The sequence below is a fragment of the Alnus glutinosa genome, chromosome 4, assembly GCF_958979055.1.
Source record: "Alnus glutinosa chromosome 4, dhAlnGlut1.1, whole genome shotgun sequence".
NCBI classification, from domain to species: domain Eukaryota; kingdom Viridiplantae; phylum Streptophyta; class Magnoliopsida; order Fagales; family Betulaceae; genus Alnus; species Alnus glutinosa.
This window is the reverse complement of record NC_084889.1, coordinates 30,925,091-30,938,223: the sequence shown is the minus strand read 5'-3', so window position 1 is coordinate 30,938,223 and position 13,133 is coordinate 30,925,091. Positions and strand designations below refer to the sequence as shown.

Genomic DNA, 13,133 nt, shown 5'->3' with positions numbered 1-13,133 from the left:
CAACTGTAATCAATTGTACACGCCTATGGCTGGGAGAGTAGTGTGGCACAGGACCCCTAAGACTTCAAGTTGAGTTGTTTTAGGGTTAAACCGACTTAAATTTGAGTCGTTTTAGTTAAAATAAAACTAACAAAAAAATGACTGAAAAACCTCAATTTCAATATATCTAATGGACATATAAAAAACCTGGGCATGCAACCTGTAAATATTATGCGTAAAAGGAAAAACTGCTGCTGAATAGGAGACATATCTCAATCTTGACATATAAATGAATCAAACTAGCTTGTTCCGAAAGAAGATTTTAACATTCAGTTTTGCAGTTTAAATATTAAAATTTTGTTGGGAAACATATTTGCAATTGTTATTGTGATTAGTAAGATGTAACCCTACTGTATCTATGCATCCCCGCCACACCCAAAAAGTCACGCACAAAAACTATTCAAATTTTTTATTTTATGGCCAATTGATCGATATCAGACGTATCAATATATTAGTTCAGTCGTAATAGAAGTTTTTTTTTTAGCCAGCTTTATTTAATTTCTGGAAACACTCCTAATTAAAGCCTTCTTCTTTGGTTTCTGATATTTCTCTCCAAAGATTTAAAGTTGTGACTAACAAGACTTGAGTCCATCAATAGGGTCATGCATCCTTTCGGGTTAATTTATTTGTAGTTAAGTGTCCCTTTAAATTATATAAAATTACATTTCTTTTCGGGACCTTTTGGTTTTGGTGGAGGTGGGCAAGAATATTAAATAGCCCCCCAATTTTTTTTTTTTGAATAATCACCTCAAAAAATTCGTACAATCGGATTGCTGCTTCTACACATGATTTTCAGTAAATCAGTAGAACTTGGCAATTATACCTTTTTATTAGTTTATATTTAAAATAATATTTTTAATTGTACCTTTTCGACCTTTACCATAAGCCAATTAATTAACCAAACATCATAATTAATCTAAAGCAAAAGTCAAAATCTTGAAACAGCTCTTCGTAAAAGAAAGAAAATATTAGACGTAAAATTAGAACAAATTTCACCCCAAACTATCGTTTTCATTTATAATTTAATCCAACTCACTGCATATAAATATTAATGCTGCATGCATGCTTGAAGCCTGAACTACCACGTACACTCAGTACATATTCGACAATGTCTTCCTTGAAACTTGCCTCCCTTCTCTATCTTCTAAGCTTTATTCTTCTTTTCAAAGTTGCATTTTGTGAGCTCCCTCTCCATCACAGGTGTTCAAGCCCTGAGAAGTTTACCACTAATGACCCTTTTGACAAAAACCTACAACAGCTCGCAGGGAATCTTTCAAACGAAACACCAACCAATGCAGGTTTCAGTCTTGGCTCCAGGGGTCAGGGCCCGTATGAAGTATATGGACTTGCTCTTTGTCGCGTTAATGTCTCATATGCAGACTGCCGGAGCTGTGTTGCTAATGCAAGCAAAGAGATTCTCAACCGTTGCCCAAATAGCAAAGGTGCAACCATATGGTATGAGAAATGCTTGTTTAAGTATGGAAATGAGAATTTCTTTGGCCATCTTGACTTACATGGCGTGGCTTTTTGTTCCCCGAATAATTTAAGCCAGTCCATTATATCATTTAACGAAACCAAAGTAAATATGTGGAGCCAACTTGCCGATGAAACTCTTGTATCACAAAATTTGTATGCAGTCGGAAGTTCAGAGGTCAACGGATCAGATAAACTGTATGGTTTTACTCAGTGCACGAGGGACATTTCTAGCTCTAATTGTGAGGTTTGTCTTCGTTTTGTACTCACGAAACTTTCCGAATATTGTGATGGGAAAGACGGAGGACGCATTTCGGTCGTGAGTTGCAGCGTAAGATATGAGATGTACGAATTTCTCAATGCTTAATTGAGTGTTATGATCATAATCAAGAGTATAAGAAAAATCTTTTAGTATTATCACTTGTAAGGGAATGGACTATTGCCCAATTTAATTATGAATCATCTACAGTATAACCATTCTCATTTAGTATTTAATGAAATTTCCAACATATCCCAATCGTCTATATATATTGGGTACCATATCCATTAATTGTCTCCTCATCTCTCATCCAATCCTCGCCTCATAAAGAAAATGAAGCGTGCGACTTGACGAGAAGGCATAGGATAGAATTGCTATATTAAGTCACCATCTAGCTAACATAAGATAGAATTGCTATATTAAGTCACCATCTAGCTAACATAGCAAATCACGTACTCGATATATCTCGTCCATGTCTCATACTATTTGATCGGTCACACCAAATCAAACATCTTTAATCCCTCATGAATTTACAGCTCATAGGAATACTCGACCTTGTACTGTATCTAAGATTCTCATAATTATATAAAATAAATAAAAATCTACCCTAGATACTCATGTTAATTAATTTAAACTTGACCGCTTTCCTAAACATGGTCCACGGACCGAATTAATCATGGTCCTAAATAAGATACTAAAGTAGTGACGCCAAGTATCCACTTCATGACATAGTTCTAGGTTTAAATGGCATAAAAAAAAAAAAAAAACCATCATTTTGGTTTTAGGACAAGTTGGGCAAAAGATTCATGTTCGTTGCCGTGACCGAGTGGCCTGTGGACGGGACTTCCAGTAAGTCCTAGTTTTTATGCGTGTCTAGACGGACAATTTATGGTCCAAATAGCCTTACTTGAGAGCAGAAGCATGAACACGCGTGTCCAGACACCCACTTGCATATCCGGATAGGCTTGTATTGAAGTTGTTGGAGTGAGTTTCCCCAGCTCACTTCTCCCATCTCTCTCTCTCTCTCTCTCTCTCATATGGTTTGCCTACAAACCCTAGAGTTTAGCATTTTGAAACTTTCAAACTCAAATCCGACATCAAAAACATAATCCTCGGGATAGAATCTACGTTTGCACCGATTAGTTTGAGATAAATTCAAAAATCCTAGTTCCTTTAAATTTAGTGCTGATTTTTTAGAGTTTGAACTTTATCTCTCAATTTTCTTTAGGTATTAAATACTTTGAAGTGTTCTAGACAATTTCCAAGCGTTAGGTTTCACTTTTGGTGAGAAATTAAGGTAAGACCCAAAACCCTAGATTTGTCTACGGGTTGTAAATTAGCAATTTGTGACTTTGTGTGTTTAACCCTAAGATAATCTTATGGGTTATTGTTTTTAGTTAATGGGTTGTCAAATGGAACATTTAGAAATTTATGGTTTTTCAAAGGGTCTTAGTTCTTGAGCAATTCAATGACTATATAAGAATTTAGAGTTAAAAAATATTATGTGTTGGTTTTGATGTGTCATGTAATGTAATAATCCAGTGGTGCATTGCAAGGCTTTCGTTGGGGATCCTTCTTTAAACCAATTACCGAGCAGCTAAAGTGAGTATTTTACTCACTAAGAACAGATGTTATGATTTTATTCTCATATTATGTTATGAGAAAATGTTATGTTTTACGCCTGTAAAATGGATATTCTAAAAGATTTTGTTGATATGGATCAGCTTTAAGATAAAGACGTCGGGTTTCATGTTGTAAGTTAATAAGAAATTCTCATATTTACGTTCGGACGTAATCCTGATCATGTTCCAAAGAGGTAGCATCAATTTTTTTAGGTTGGATTCTTGGAAATTTAGAGAGACATTCTTCTTTCACTGAAGCATCAATATATGTTACTAATGGTCTATCTAAAGGTCTATTTAACCTCTAAATGACTCATCTTTTTTTCTTAAAGAATGAATCAATTTTTTGCTTGCTCATATTTCTCTAAGCTTTAAGAAAAAAATATGGATCAAGAATTAAATATGGCTAGTTATGTTGGGTGAAAAAAAAGGTGTGGTCTCTTTATTCTTATCTCTTTGGGGTCTTTAGTCAGACACCTTTGACCTAGTTACAAGCCATAGGATTCGGTTTAATGCATTTAGTTGGAGATTTGGGTAAATTTTAATGCAGGTGAAAAAGGAAGCAAAATACCATGGTAAGGGGTCAAAAGACAATTTAAGACGGCATAACCTTACTAGTTTTTACTTCTCAATTAGTTTTAAATTCCTCTTATGTTGTGTAGCTTAGTTTGTAGCTTGTTAGTTGCATGTTTCTGACTGCAGCCCAACAAAGACATTTGTCAATTCTCCCACCTTCATAATGTGAGCACCAAGCTTATTCCCATAAGAAAAGAAAGGAAATAATTTAGTTATCTATATATATATATAAAAAAAAAAATTACTGTGAAGTTCAATTCAGATTCGATTATTATATAATGATTTTAGTTCTCTAATAGAGCATAAGATAGAATTTTATAAAATTTGTTTTTACTTTTTTGTTTCTTTTCGTATTAGCGCCTGCATGTTATTTTATTAGTATATGAATCTTGGTACATATTTATGAAGTTTGACAGATTTACTTTATGATACACATATTGTGTTACAAAATTGTTCATTTCTATTTTGAATTGTGTTACAACTTGAAAAAGCGTCGGTAACAAAACAAGCGCCAGAAAATAAGCGTAGGTACATGGCTGATTTTTTATAGTGTATATATATTAATGTTTTTCTCCTAATGGAAGACTGGGCTTTAGATACCTAATAGGATTAAAAAAAGTAAAAATAAAAATTAAAAAGTTTCAAAGCATCCTGAGATTGTTGTCTCAGACCTCTAATGTATTGTAAAACAAATTTGAAAGAAAACACAAAGTTAAAATAAAATAAAGTGGAAAAATAGAAAAGAGATAAGAGATTTTACGCGGTTTGGTCTATGACCTACGTCCACAAGATAAAGCCTAAAGGGCTACATTTTATTCTTATTTCTCTCGATGAATTTACAATACAAATAATCCTTATTTATAGGGATATAAGGAGAGTACAAAAATATATAAAAGAATATCAAATCAAATTGTATTCAATTCTGATTTGAATACAATCAATTACAATTAAATCATACAATTTCGTATATTCTCCTACCATATCTAATCACAATTATATGAAAAATATATTATTTAACATTCCCCATCAAACTCAAGGTGGAAACTTGTGAAATCTTGAGTTTGCTTTTTGAACATAGCACTGAAGGAGGTGATGGCGCCAGAATTGGAAGTATCGGCGGCTCTTGAACATCGGCAACTTTTGGGCTAAAACAGGCTAACTATGGCCTTACAACTATATATAGTATTTAGGATTTATTAGTGCTATATATATAAAACTCATATTTTTGTTAATTTAGTGCTATATATAGTATATTGGGTTAGGGTTATAGATATATTACTAAAAGTAATGGGCCGGGTAGGGGTGTACAACCGCCAATTAATAATCGCTAATCGGATAACCAGGAAACTAGAAATAGCCGCAACCTGATAACTGGTAGAGTTTTAGGAAACCGGTTAAAAATAAAAAATGATTATATATATTACAAATAAAAATATATAAATAAGTGCAACCACAACCGGTGGTACACGCTTAGGGCTGAGAGAGTAGTGTGGCACAGGATCCCTAAGACTCCAAATTGAGTCATTTTAGGTTAAACCGACTTCAATTTGATTTGTCTTAGTTAAAATAAAACTAACAAAAAACGACTAAAAAACCTCAATTTCAATCTTATGGACATAGACCTGGGCAAGCTGTAAATATTATGCGTAAAAGGAAAAACTGCTGCTGAATACGAGACATATATATCTCAATCTTGACATATAAATGAATCAAACTTGTTCCAAAATAAGATTTAAAGATTCAGTTTTGTCAGTTTAAATATTAAAATTTTGTTTGGAAACATATTTGCAATTGTTATTGTGATTAATTAGTAGGATGTAACCCGGCCTACTGTATCCATGCATCCCCACCACGCCCAAAAAGTCACCCCAAAAAACTATTCAAATTTTTTATTTTATGGCCAATTGATCAGATCGAGGTATCAAATAGTTTTTTTTTTTTTTTTTTTTGAAGGGAATATGTAAACATTTTATTAATTCACCCAAAGGGTAACAAAGTTACAGTCATAAACTCAGACCAATAAGGGACTCATTAAATGTCCCATTACAGTTACCCCAAATCTCAGATTATATCGATAGTTGCTACAAATAAACCTAATCAACAGGAATGTGCCTCTGCGTTGACATGTGAACCTCTACTTGCACTATGGAGTCGGTCAATTAGTTCAGTCGTAATAGAAGTTTTTTTTTTTTTTTTAATTTAGCCAGCTTTACTTAATTTCTGGAAACACTCCTAAATTTAGCTTCTTCTTTGGTTTCTGATATTTCTCACCAAAGATTCAAAGTTGTGACTCACAAGACTTGATCGAGTCCATCAATAGGGTCATGCGTCCTTTCGGAGTTAGCAATATATACAGTACTTCTAGGGTTTTTTTTTTTTTTTTTTTTGGGTGGGGGTTTAATTTATTTGTAGTTAAGTGTCCTTTTAATTAATTATAAAAAATTACATTTCTTTCGGGACGTACCTTTTGGTTTTGGTGGATGTCGGCAAGTATAAAGTAGAAAAAAAAAAAAAAACTTTGGAATAATCACTTTATCAAATTCGTACCATCTTATTCCGGTACGATGTGAACTATATGTTCTTCGATTTGTTTGATGCCTAAATTAGCTTACGAGAGAAAAGTATGCTAAATACATAAAATAATCAATCTTTCGTTTATACGTATATATGGGTTTATTTATAGACAAAGAGGTGGAGTTCAGCCTGAATTCGAATTCCTGCTCCTACTTGATTTATGAGTGCTTATCAGAGTCTGATTTGAACTTGGATTCCTTACCAAACCTGGAGTGTGATTCTTTCCTAATTAGTTTTGTAGTATGATTCTAATCCCGAATTTTCGGGAATTAAAATTGAATTGGAAGTCTTATCACAATTCAACTTGGAGTAGGACTATTGACCAGATTCTTCGACGAGTCATAATTGGACATGGATTGTGACTTCTAATCCAAATTTAATCCGATGACTGAGACCTGAGTTCCCAAATATGCTTGTCCCGAGCTTTGGCTAGCTGAGTTGACTTTCGGTCTTAGGATGTTTGCATTCCTGGGATCCAATCAGGATATACCTCCTGTCGCGTATTCTCAGAAATAGCTGCTTAGTGTCTATCTGCCAAAATAGAACTACCCAGGAGTCCTGTTGTTTCAACTTTACGGCCGACAATTCTCCTTGGGCTAGTACTGACCCGAGAGCCCATGATTCTTTAGATGGGTTGATATGAGTGGAATTATTTCCAACATTCTTCTATACGTCATTTTTCGTTATTGTGATTAGGTAAAATTGAATTCTAGGTTCGTAAGACTCGTCTACTCCATCTACCTCTTTACAACTATATATTTAGAGAAATGATCAATTATTGTACAACTCTTAACATAATTTTTGTCCAACTTTGATTACATACATGGCAGTTTTTTTTTTTTTTTTTTATCAAAAAAAATGATGAAACCACTGTTGAGAAAAATACGTACTATGTATATTTTTTTTAATGGACCTATCAATTAAAAAACCCTTTGCAGTGAAGTAAACCAATTGGCCATAAATGTTCTTTAATTTTTCCTTCTATACGAAGAAGGAACAATCCCAAAAGAAAAAATAAAAAACTGAATAATCACCTCAAAGGTAAATTAGTAGAACTTGGTAATTATATCTTTTTATTCGTTTATAATTAAAATAATGTTTTTAATTGTACCATTTCGACCTTTACCATAAGCCAATAAACCAAACATCATAATTAATCTAAAGCAAAAGTCAATTTCTCGAAACAGCTCTTCGTAAAAGAAAGAAAATATTAGATGTAAAATTAAAACAAATTTCAACCCAAACTATTGTTTTTCATTTATAATTTAATGCAACTCACTGCATATAAAATGTTGCATGCATGCATGCTTGAAGCCTGAACTACCATACCCACATATACTCGACAATGTCTTCCTTGAAACTTGCCTCCCTTTTCTATCTTCTAAGCTTTATTCTTCTTTTCAAAGTTGCATTTTGTGACCTCCCTCTCCATCACAGGTGTACAAGCCCTGAGAAGTTTACCACTAATGACCCTTTTGACAAAAACCTACAACAGCTCACAGGGAATCTTTCAAACGAAACACCAACCAATGCAGGTTTCAGTCTTGGCTCCAGGGGTCAGGGCCCGTATGAAGTATATGGACTTGCTCTTTGTCGCGTTTATGTCTCATATGCAGACTGCCGGAGCTGTGTTGCTAATGCAAGCAAAGAGATTCTCAACCGTTGCCCAAATAGCAAAGGTGCAACCATATGGTATGAGAAATGCTTATTTAAGTATCGAAATGAGAGTTTCTTTGGCCAACTTGACTTCCATGGCGTGGCTTTTTGTTCCCCGAATAATTTAAGCCAGTCCATTATACCATTTAACGAAACCAAAATAAATTTGTGGAGCCAACTTGCCGATGAAACTCTTCGATCGCAATATTTGTATGCAGTCGGAAGTTCAGAGCTCAACGGATCAGATAGACTGTATGGCTTTACTCAGTGCACGAGGGACATTTCTAGCTCTAATTGTGAGGTTTGTCTTCGTTTTGTACTCACGAAACTTTCCCAATATTGTGATGGGAAAGACGGAGGACGCATTTCGGTCGTGAGTTGCAGCGTAAGATATGAGATGTACGAATTTCTCAATGCTTGAGTGTTATGATCATAATCAAGAGTATAAGAATATCTTTAAGTATTATCACTTGTAAGGGAATGGACTATCGCCCAATTTATGAATCATCTACAGTATAACCATTCTCATGTACTGTTTAATGAAATTTCCAACATATCCCAATCGTCTATATCTATTGGGTACCGGCCATATCCATTAATTGTCTCCTCATCTCTCATCCAATCCTCGCCACATAAAGAAAATGAAGCGTGCGACTTGATGAGAAGGCATGGGATGCAATTGTTATATTGGGCTTGTTTGATAGAATACATAACAGCATAGTATTATTATTGTTTACATGTTTTTGTTTTATTATTTTTTTATACTTTTCATCACCAATCAACATCAAAACATTCTCATTTTTTTCACTTTTTATGTCACTTCAATAATTTTTTATTACTATATATTCAAATAAAAAAATTTACTACAATACAAATTTTTTTTTTCACTTTTTTATATAAATTCTTTTTATTTTATATCACATCATCACTTTTTACTAATTTCAAAACTAACAACTCACTACTCTGTTCTGTACATATCTTTGCTAAACAAGCCCATTAAGTCACCATCTAGCTAACATAGCAAATCACTCGAAATATCTCGTCCATGTCTCATAATGTTTTATCACACCAAATCAAACATCTTTAATCTCTCATGAATTTACAGCTCAAAGGAATACTCGACCCTGTACTATATCTAATATTCTCATAATTATATCAAAAACAAAAAGGACATAATAGCCTGGTCTATGAGCCATAAAATAAAGGTTTGCTTCAAAAAATCTACGTACGTACCCTCTAGATAGTCATGTCAATTCATTTAAACTTGACCGCTTCCCTAAACATGGCCCATGGGACCGAATTAATCATGGTCCTAAAATAAGATACTACAGTAGCGACGTCAAGTATCCACTTCATGACATAGTTCTAGGTTTAAATGGCATAAAAAATCAATAAATAAAAAAACCATCATTTTGGTTTCAGGACGGGTTGTGCAGAAGATTCTTGTTTCGCTGTTGTGTCCGGACGACATGTGGATGGGACTTCTAATAAGTCCTAGTTTTTATGCGTGTCTGGACAAACAATTATGGTCCAAACAAACTTACTCGAGAGCGGTAGCATGCACACTCGTGTCTGGATAGCCCACTTGTCTGTCCGGACAGGCTTGTATTAAAGTTGTTGGAGCGAGTTTCCCCGACCAGCTCACTTCTCCCATCTCTCTCTCTCTCTCTCATAGGGTTTGCCTACAAACCCTAAATTAATTTTAGCATTTTGAAGCTTTCAAACTCAAATCTGACATCAGAAATGTGATCCTCAGGGTAGAATCTACGTTTGCACCGATTAGTTTGAGGTAGATTCGAAAATTCTAATTCCATTTATATTTAGTGTTGATTTTTGAGAGTTTAAACTTTATCTCTCAATTTTCTTTAGGTATTAAATAATTTGAAGTGTTCTAGACAATCTCCAAGTGTTAGGTTTCAACTTTTGGTGAGAAATTAAGGTAAAACACAAAACCCTAAATTTTTCTGTGTTGTAAATTATCAATTTGTGTGTCTAATCCTAAGATAATCTTATGGGTTATTGTTTTTAGTTAATGGGTTGTCAAATAGAACCTTAGAAATTTCTGATTTTTCAAAAGGTCTTAGTTCTTGAGCAATTCAAGAACTATGTGGGAATTTAGAGTTTAAAAATATTATGTGTTGGTTTTGATGTGTTATACAATGTAATAATGCAGTGGTGCATTATAAGGCTTTCGTTGGGATCATTCTTTAAGCCAATTACCGAGCAGTTAAAGTGAGTATTTTACTCACTAAGAAAATATGTTATGTTTTAAGATGAGAAAATGTTATGTTTTACGTCTGTAAAATGGATATTCTAAAAAAATTTGTTGATATGGATCAGCTTTAAGATAAGGACGTAGGATTTTGTTGATATATGCATACATGCATATATTATGCATATCCATATATATAGTATTAATTATAGGTTTTTTAACTTTGTTATGTTGCATTTTTTTTTTTTTTTTTTTTTCTAAACGTAGATGGTGTACAAAACCAAACCTTAATTTGAACTATTTGGTTTAATTATATATATATATAGCACCAAATTTGGTTTAATTATGCATATAGTACAATATGTAAATTAGGTTAGGGTTTACGTACTTATCAGTATACCATATATATATATAAGGAACTTAACATGTAAACTCCAAGTATAGAATTTACATATAGCATATAACCCTAAAACCTAACCTTATGTGTATATGCTATGTACACCGTAATTATATATATATATATATATAGCACAAATTTAAGATTATGATATATAGTTAATAAAATAAGATTTTTTTTTTTTTTTAAAAAAAAAAATTTAATATATATTTGGAAAAAAATAACATTTGGCCGCGTGTAGTAAATACACGTGGCCAATTGTACACGTGTATAAAATACACATGTCTGATTGGACACGTGTACCAATAGTCATGTCTATTTGGACACATGTATTAATACACGTGTCTGATTAGACACGTGTATTAATACACGTGTCTAGTCAGACACATGTATTTTATACACGTATACAATTGGCCGCATGTATTTACTACACGAGGCCACTTGTTTTGCTTATACAATCAGCCACGTTGTCATCAAGAAGTACACGTGGCTAGTTGCCCGCGTGTCTACAATAACCGATATTGTAGACATGTGGCCGATTGCACCTTTTTTTATAGTGTCTCTTTATTCTTATCTCTTTGGGGTCTTTAGTCAGACACCTTTGAGCTAGTTACAAGCCATAGGATTTGGTTTAATGTATTTAGTCGGAGATTTGGGTAACTTTTAATGCACGTGAGAAAGGAAGCAAAATACCATGGTAAGGGGTTAAAAGAAAATTTAAGAAGGCATAACCTTACTAGTTTTTACTTCTCAAGTAGTTTTAGATACCTCTTATGTTGTGTAGCTTAGCTTGTAGCTTGTTAGTTTTTACTTCTCAAGTAGTTTTAGATACCTCTTATGTTGTTTAGCTTAGCTTGTAGCTTGTTAGTTGTTTCTGACTGCAGCCCAACAAAGACATTTGTCAATTCTCCCACCATCATAATGTGAGCACCAAGCTTAATTATTCCCATAAGAACGGGAATGATTTAGTTATTTATATAAAAAAGAAAATTACTGAGGAGTTCAATTCAGATTCGATTATTATATAATGATTTTAGTTCTCTAATAGAGTGTAAGATGCAATTTTATAAAATTTGTTTTTACTTTTTCGTTTCTTTTCGTATTAATTAGTGGCTAGCTGCATGTTATCTTATGATTTAGTATATGAATCTTGGTACATATTTATGAAGTTTGACAAATTTACTTTTTGATACACACATATTGTGTTAAAAAATAGTTCATTTCTATTTTGAATTGTGTTACAACTGGAAATTATCGTCCGATTAATTATCATCCAATTGTGCAAGATGAACACGTGCCGGCCACCAAATTGTGTAATTCTATATATTGTAATCATTCACAGACCGTGTCCATTGCAAGAGATTTTGAAGTTGGAGGTGCATTTTTCTCACATAATTGTGAGGCAAAATTAAAACACGGCTCTCATATGCTTCGATCAATAGTTTCTCGCAACTATTTATCTTGGTCTTTCCTTTCCGCATCCTACTTTGCTTCAATTGTTGCCACCATTTAGCTACTCGCCTCCCATCTACTAGCTAGCATTGTTTGGCACCAAGGGGCGTTCCCTTCTCGCTCTACGCTCCGCAAATTCGGTTAATTAATGGGCTCATCCTCAAGGCTAAAATTGTCATCCTCCTCCACGAAACGCAGATTTAGTTGACAGCTACACCCGTTAGCGCCCCCTCCCCCCATATTGCAAAAAATTGCTCAGTCTGTGCGCCTATTTGATCCCAAAACCGCTCAAACTGGGCATCTCATCATGTTATGTCCCATCGCGCTCATACACATTGCTAATGATTTCTTGTTTATTAACTCTTCCATGTGCTCCTTTGCGTGCCACATTAAGAAAGAAAACCTAGGCTCTGATGCCAACTAATTCAGTGTGCCGTAAAGGGTTTCTGAATCTACAAGCACACAACTCGATCACTTCTCATTTACAGAACCAAGAAAAAATCAAGGGATTGTAGGAAAATTGGAGAAAAATCACTCATAGTACGTGTTTCTTATTGAAAACTAACTAAGTACTAAAGTTTAGCGGCCAAACCTTCCTTTTTAGCCTTAAATTGAAGTAAAGCAGAAAGGAAAAAAAAATGTTACAAAACTACCCTGTCACAATCTCGTTCGAATGTGACAACAAATCTTACTATAGTTCGAATGACAATACAATCGACGCTCCTTGAAACAATGTCGTTCTAACGGTGTACGATTGCTCGAATTACATGCAATCGAGCTAGCGATTGAAGCTTTATGACCCAAACAATATCCCACAATGTTAGCCTCGTTCGAACGCGAGATGATGTCCTTCGAATGCTACCTTCTTTTTTC

At 33.9% G+C, this 13,133-nt stretch overlaps 2 protein-coding genes across 2 annotated transcripts; both read left to right on the top strand.

Annotated features, from left to right (window-relative positions):
* The first annotated feature begins 1,147 nt into the window (after nucleotides 1-1,147).
* Nucleotides 1,148-1,879, top strand: LOC133866303 (cysteine-rich repeat secretory protein 38-like). Its single transcript, XM_062302829.1, has one exon. The coding sequence runs from the start codon at nucleotides 1,148-1,150 to the stop codon at nucleotides 1,877-1,879; it is 732 nt and encodes a 243-aa protein (XP_062158813.1).
* Nucleotides 1,880-7,888: 6,009 nt separating this feature from the next.
* On the top strand, nucleotides 7,889-8,620 carry LOC133866302 (cysteine-rich repeat secretory protein 38-like). The gene has a single exon (XM_062302828.1). The coding sequence runs from the start codon at nucleotides 7,889-7,891 to the stop codon at nucleotides 8,618-8,620; it is 732 nt and encodes a 243-aa protein (XP_062158812.1).
* Nucleotides 8,621-13,133: the final 4,513 nt, after the last annotated feature.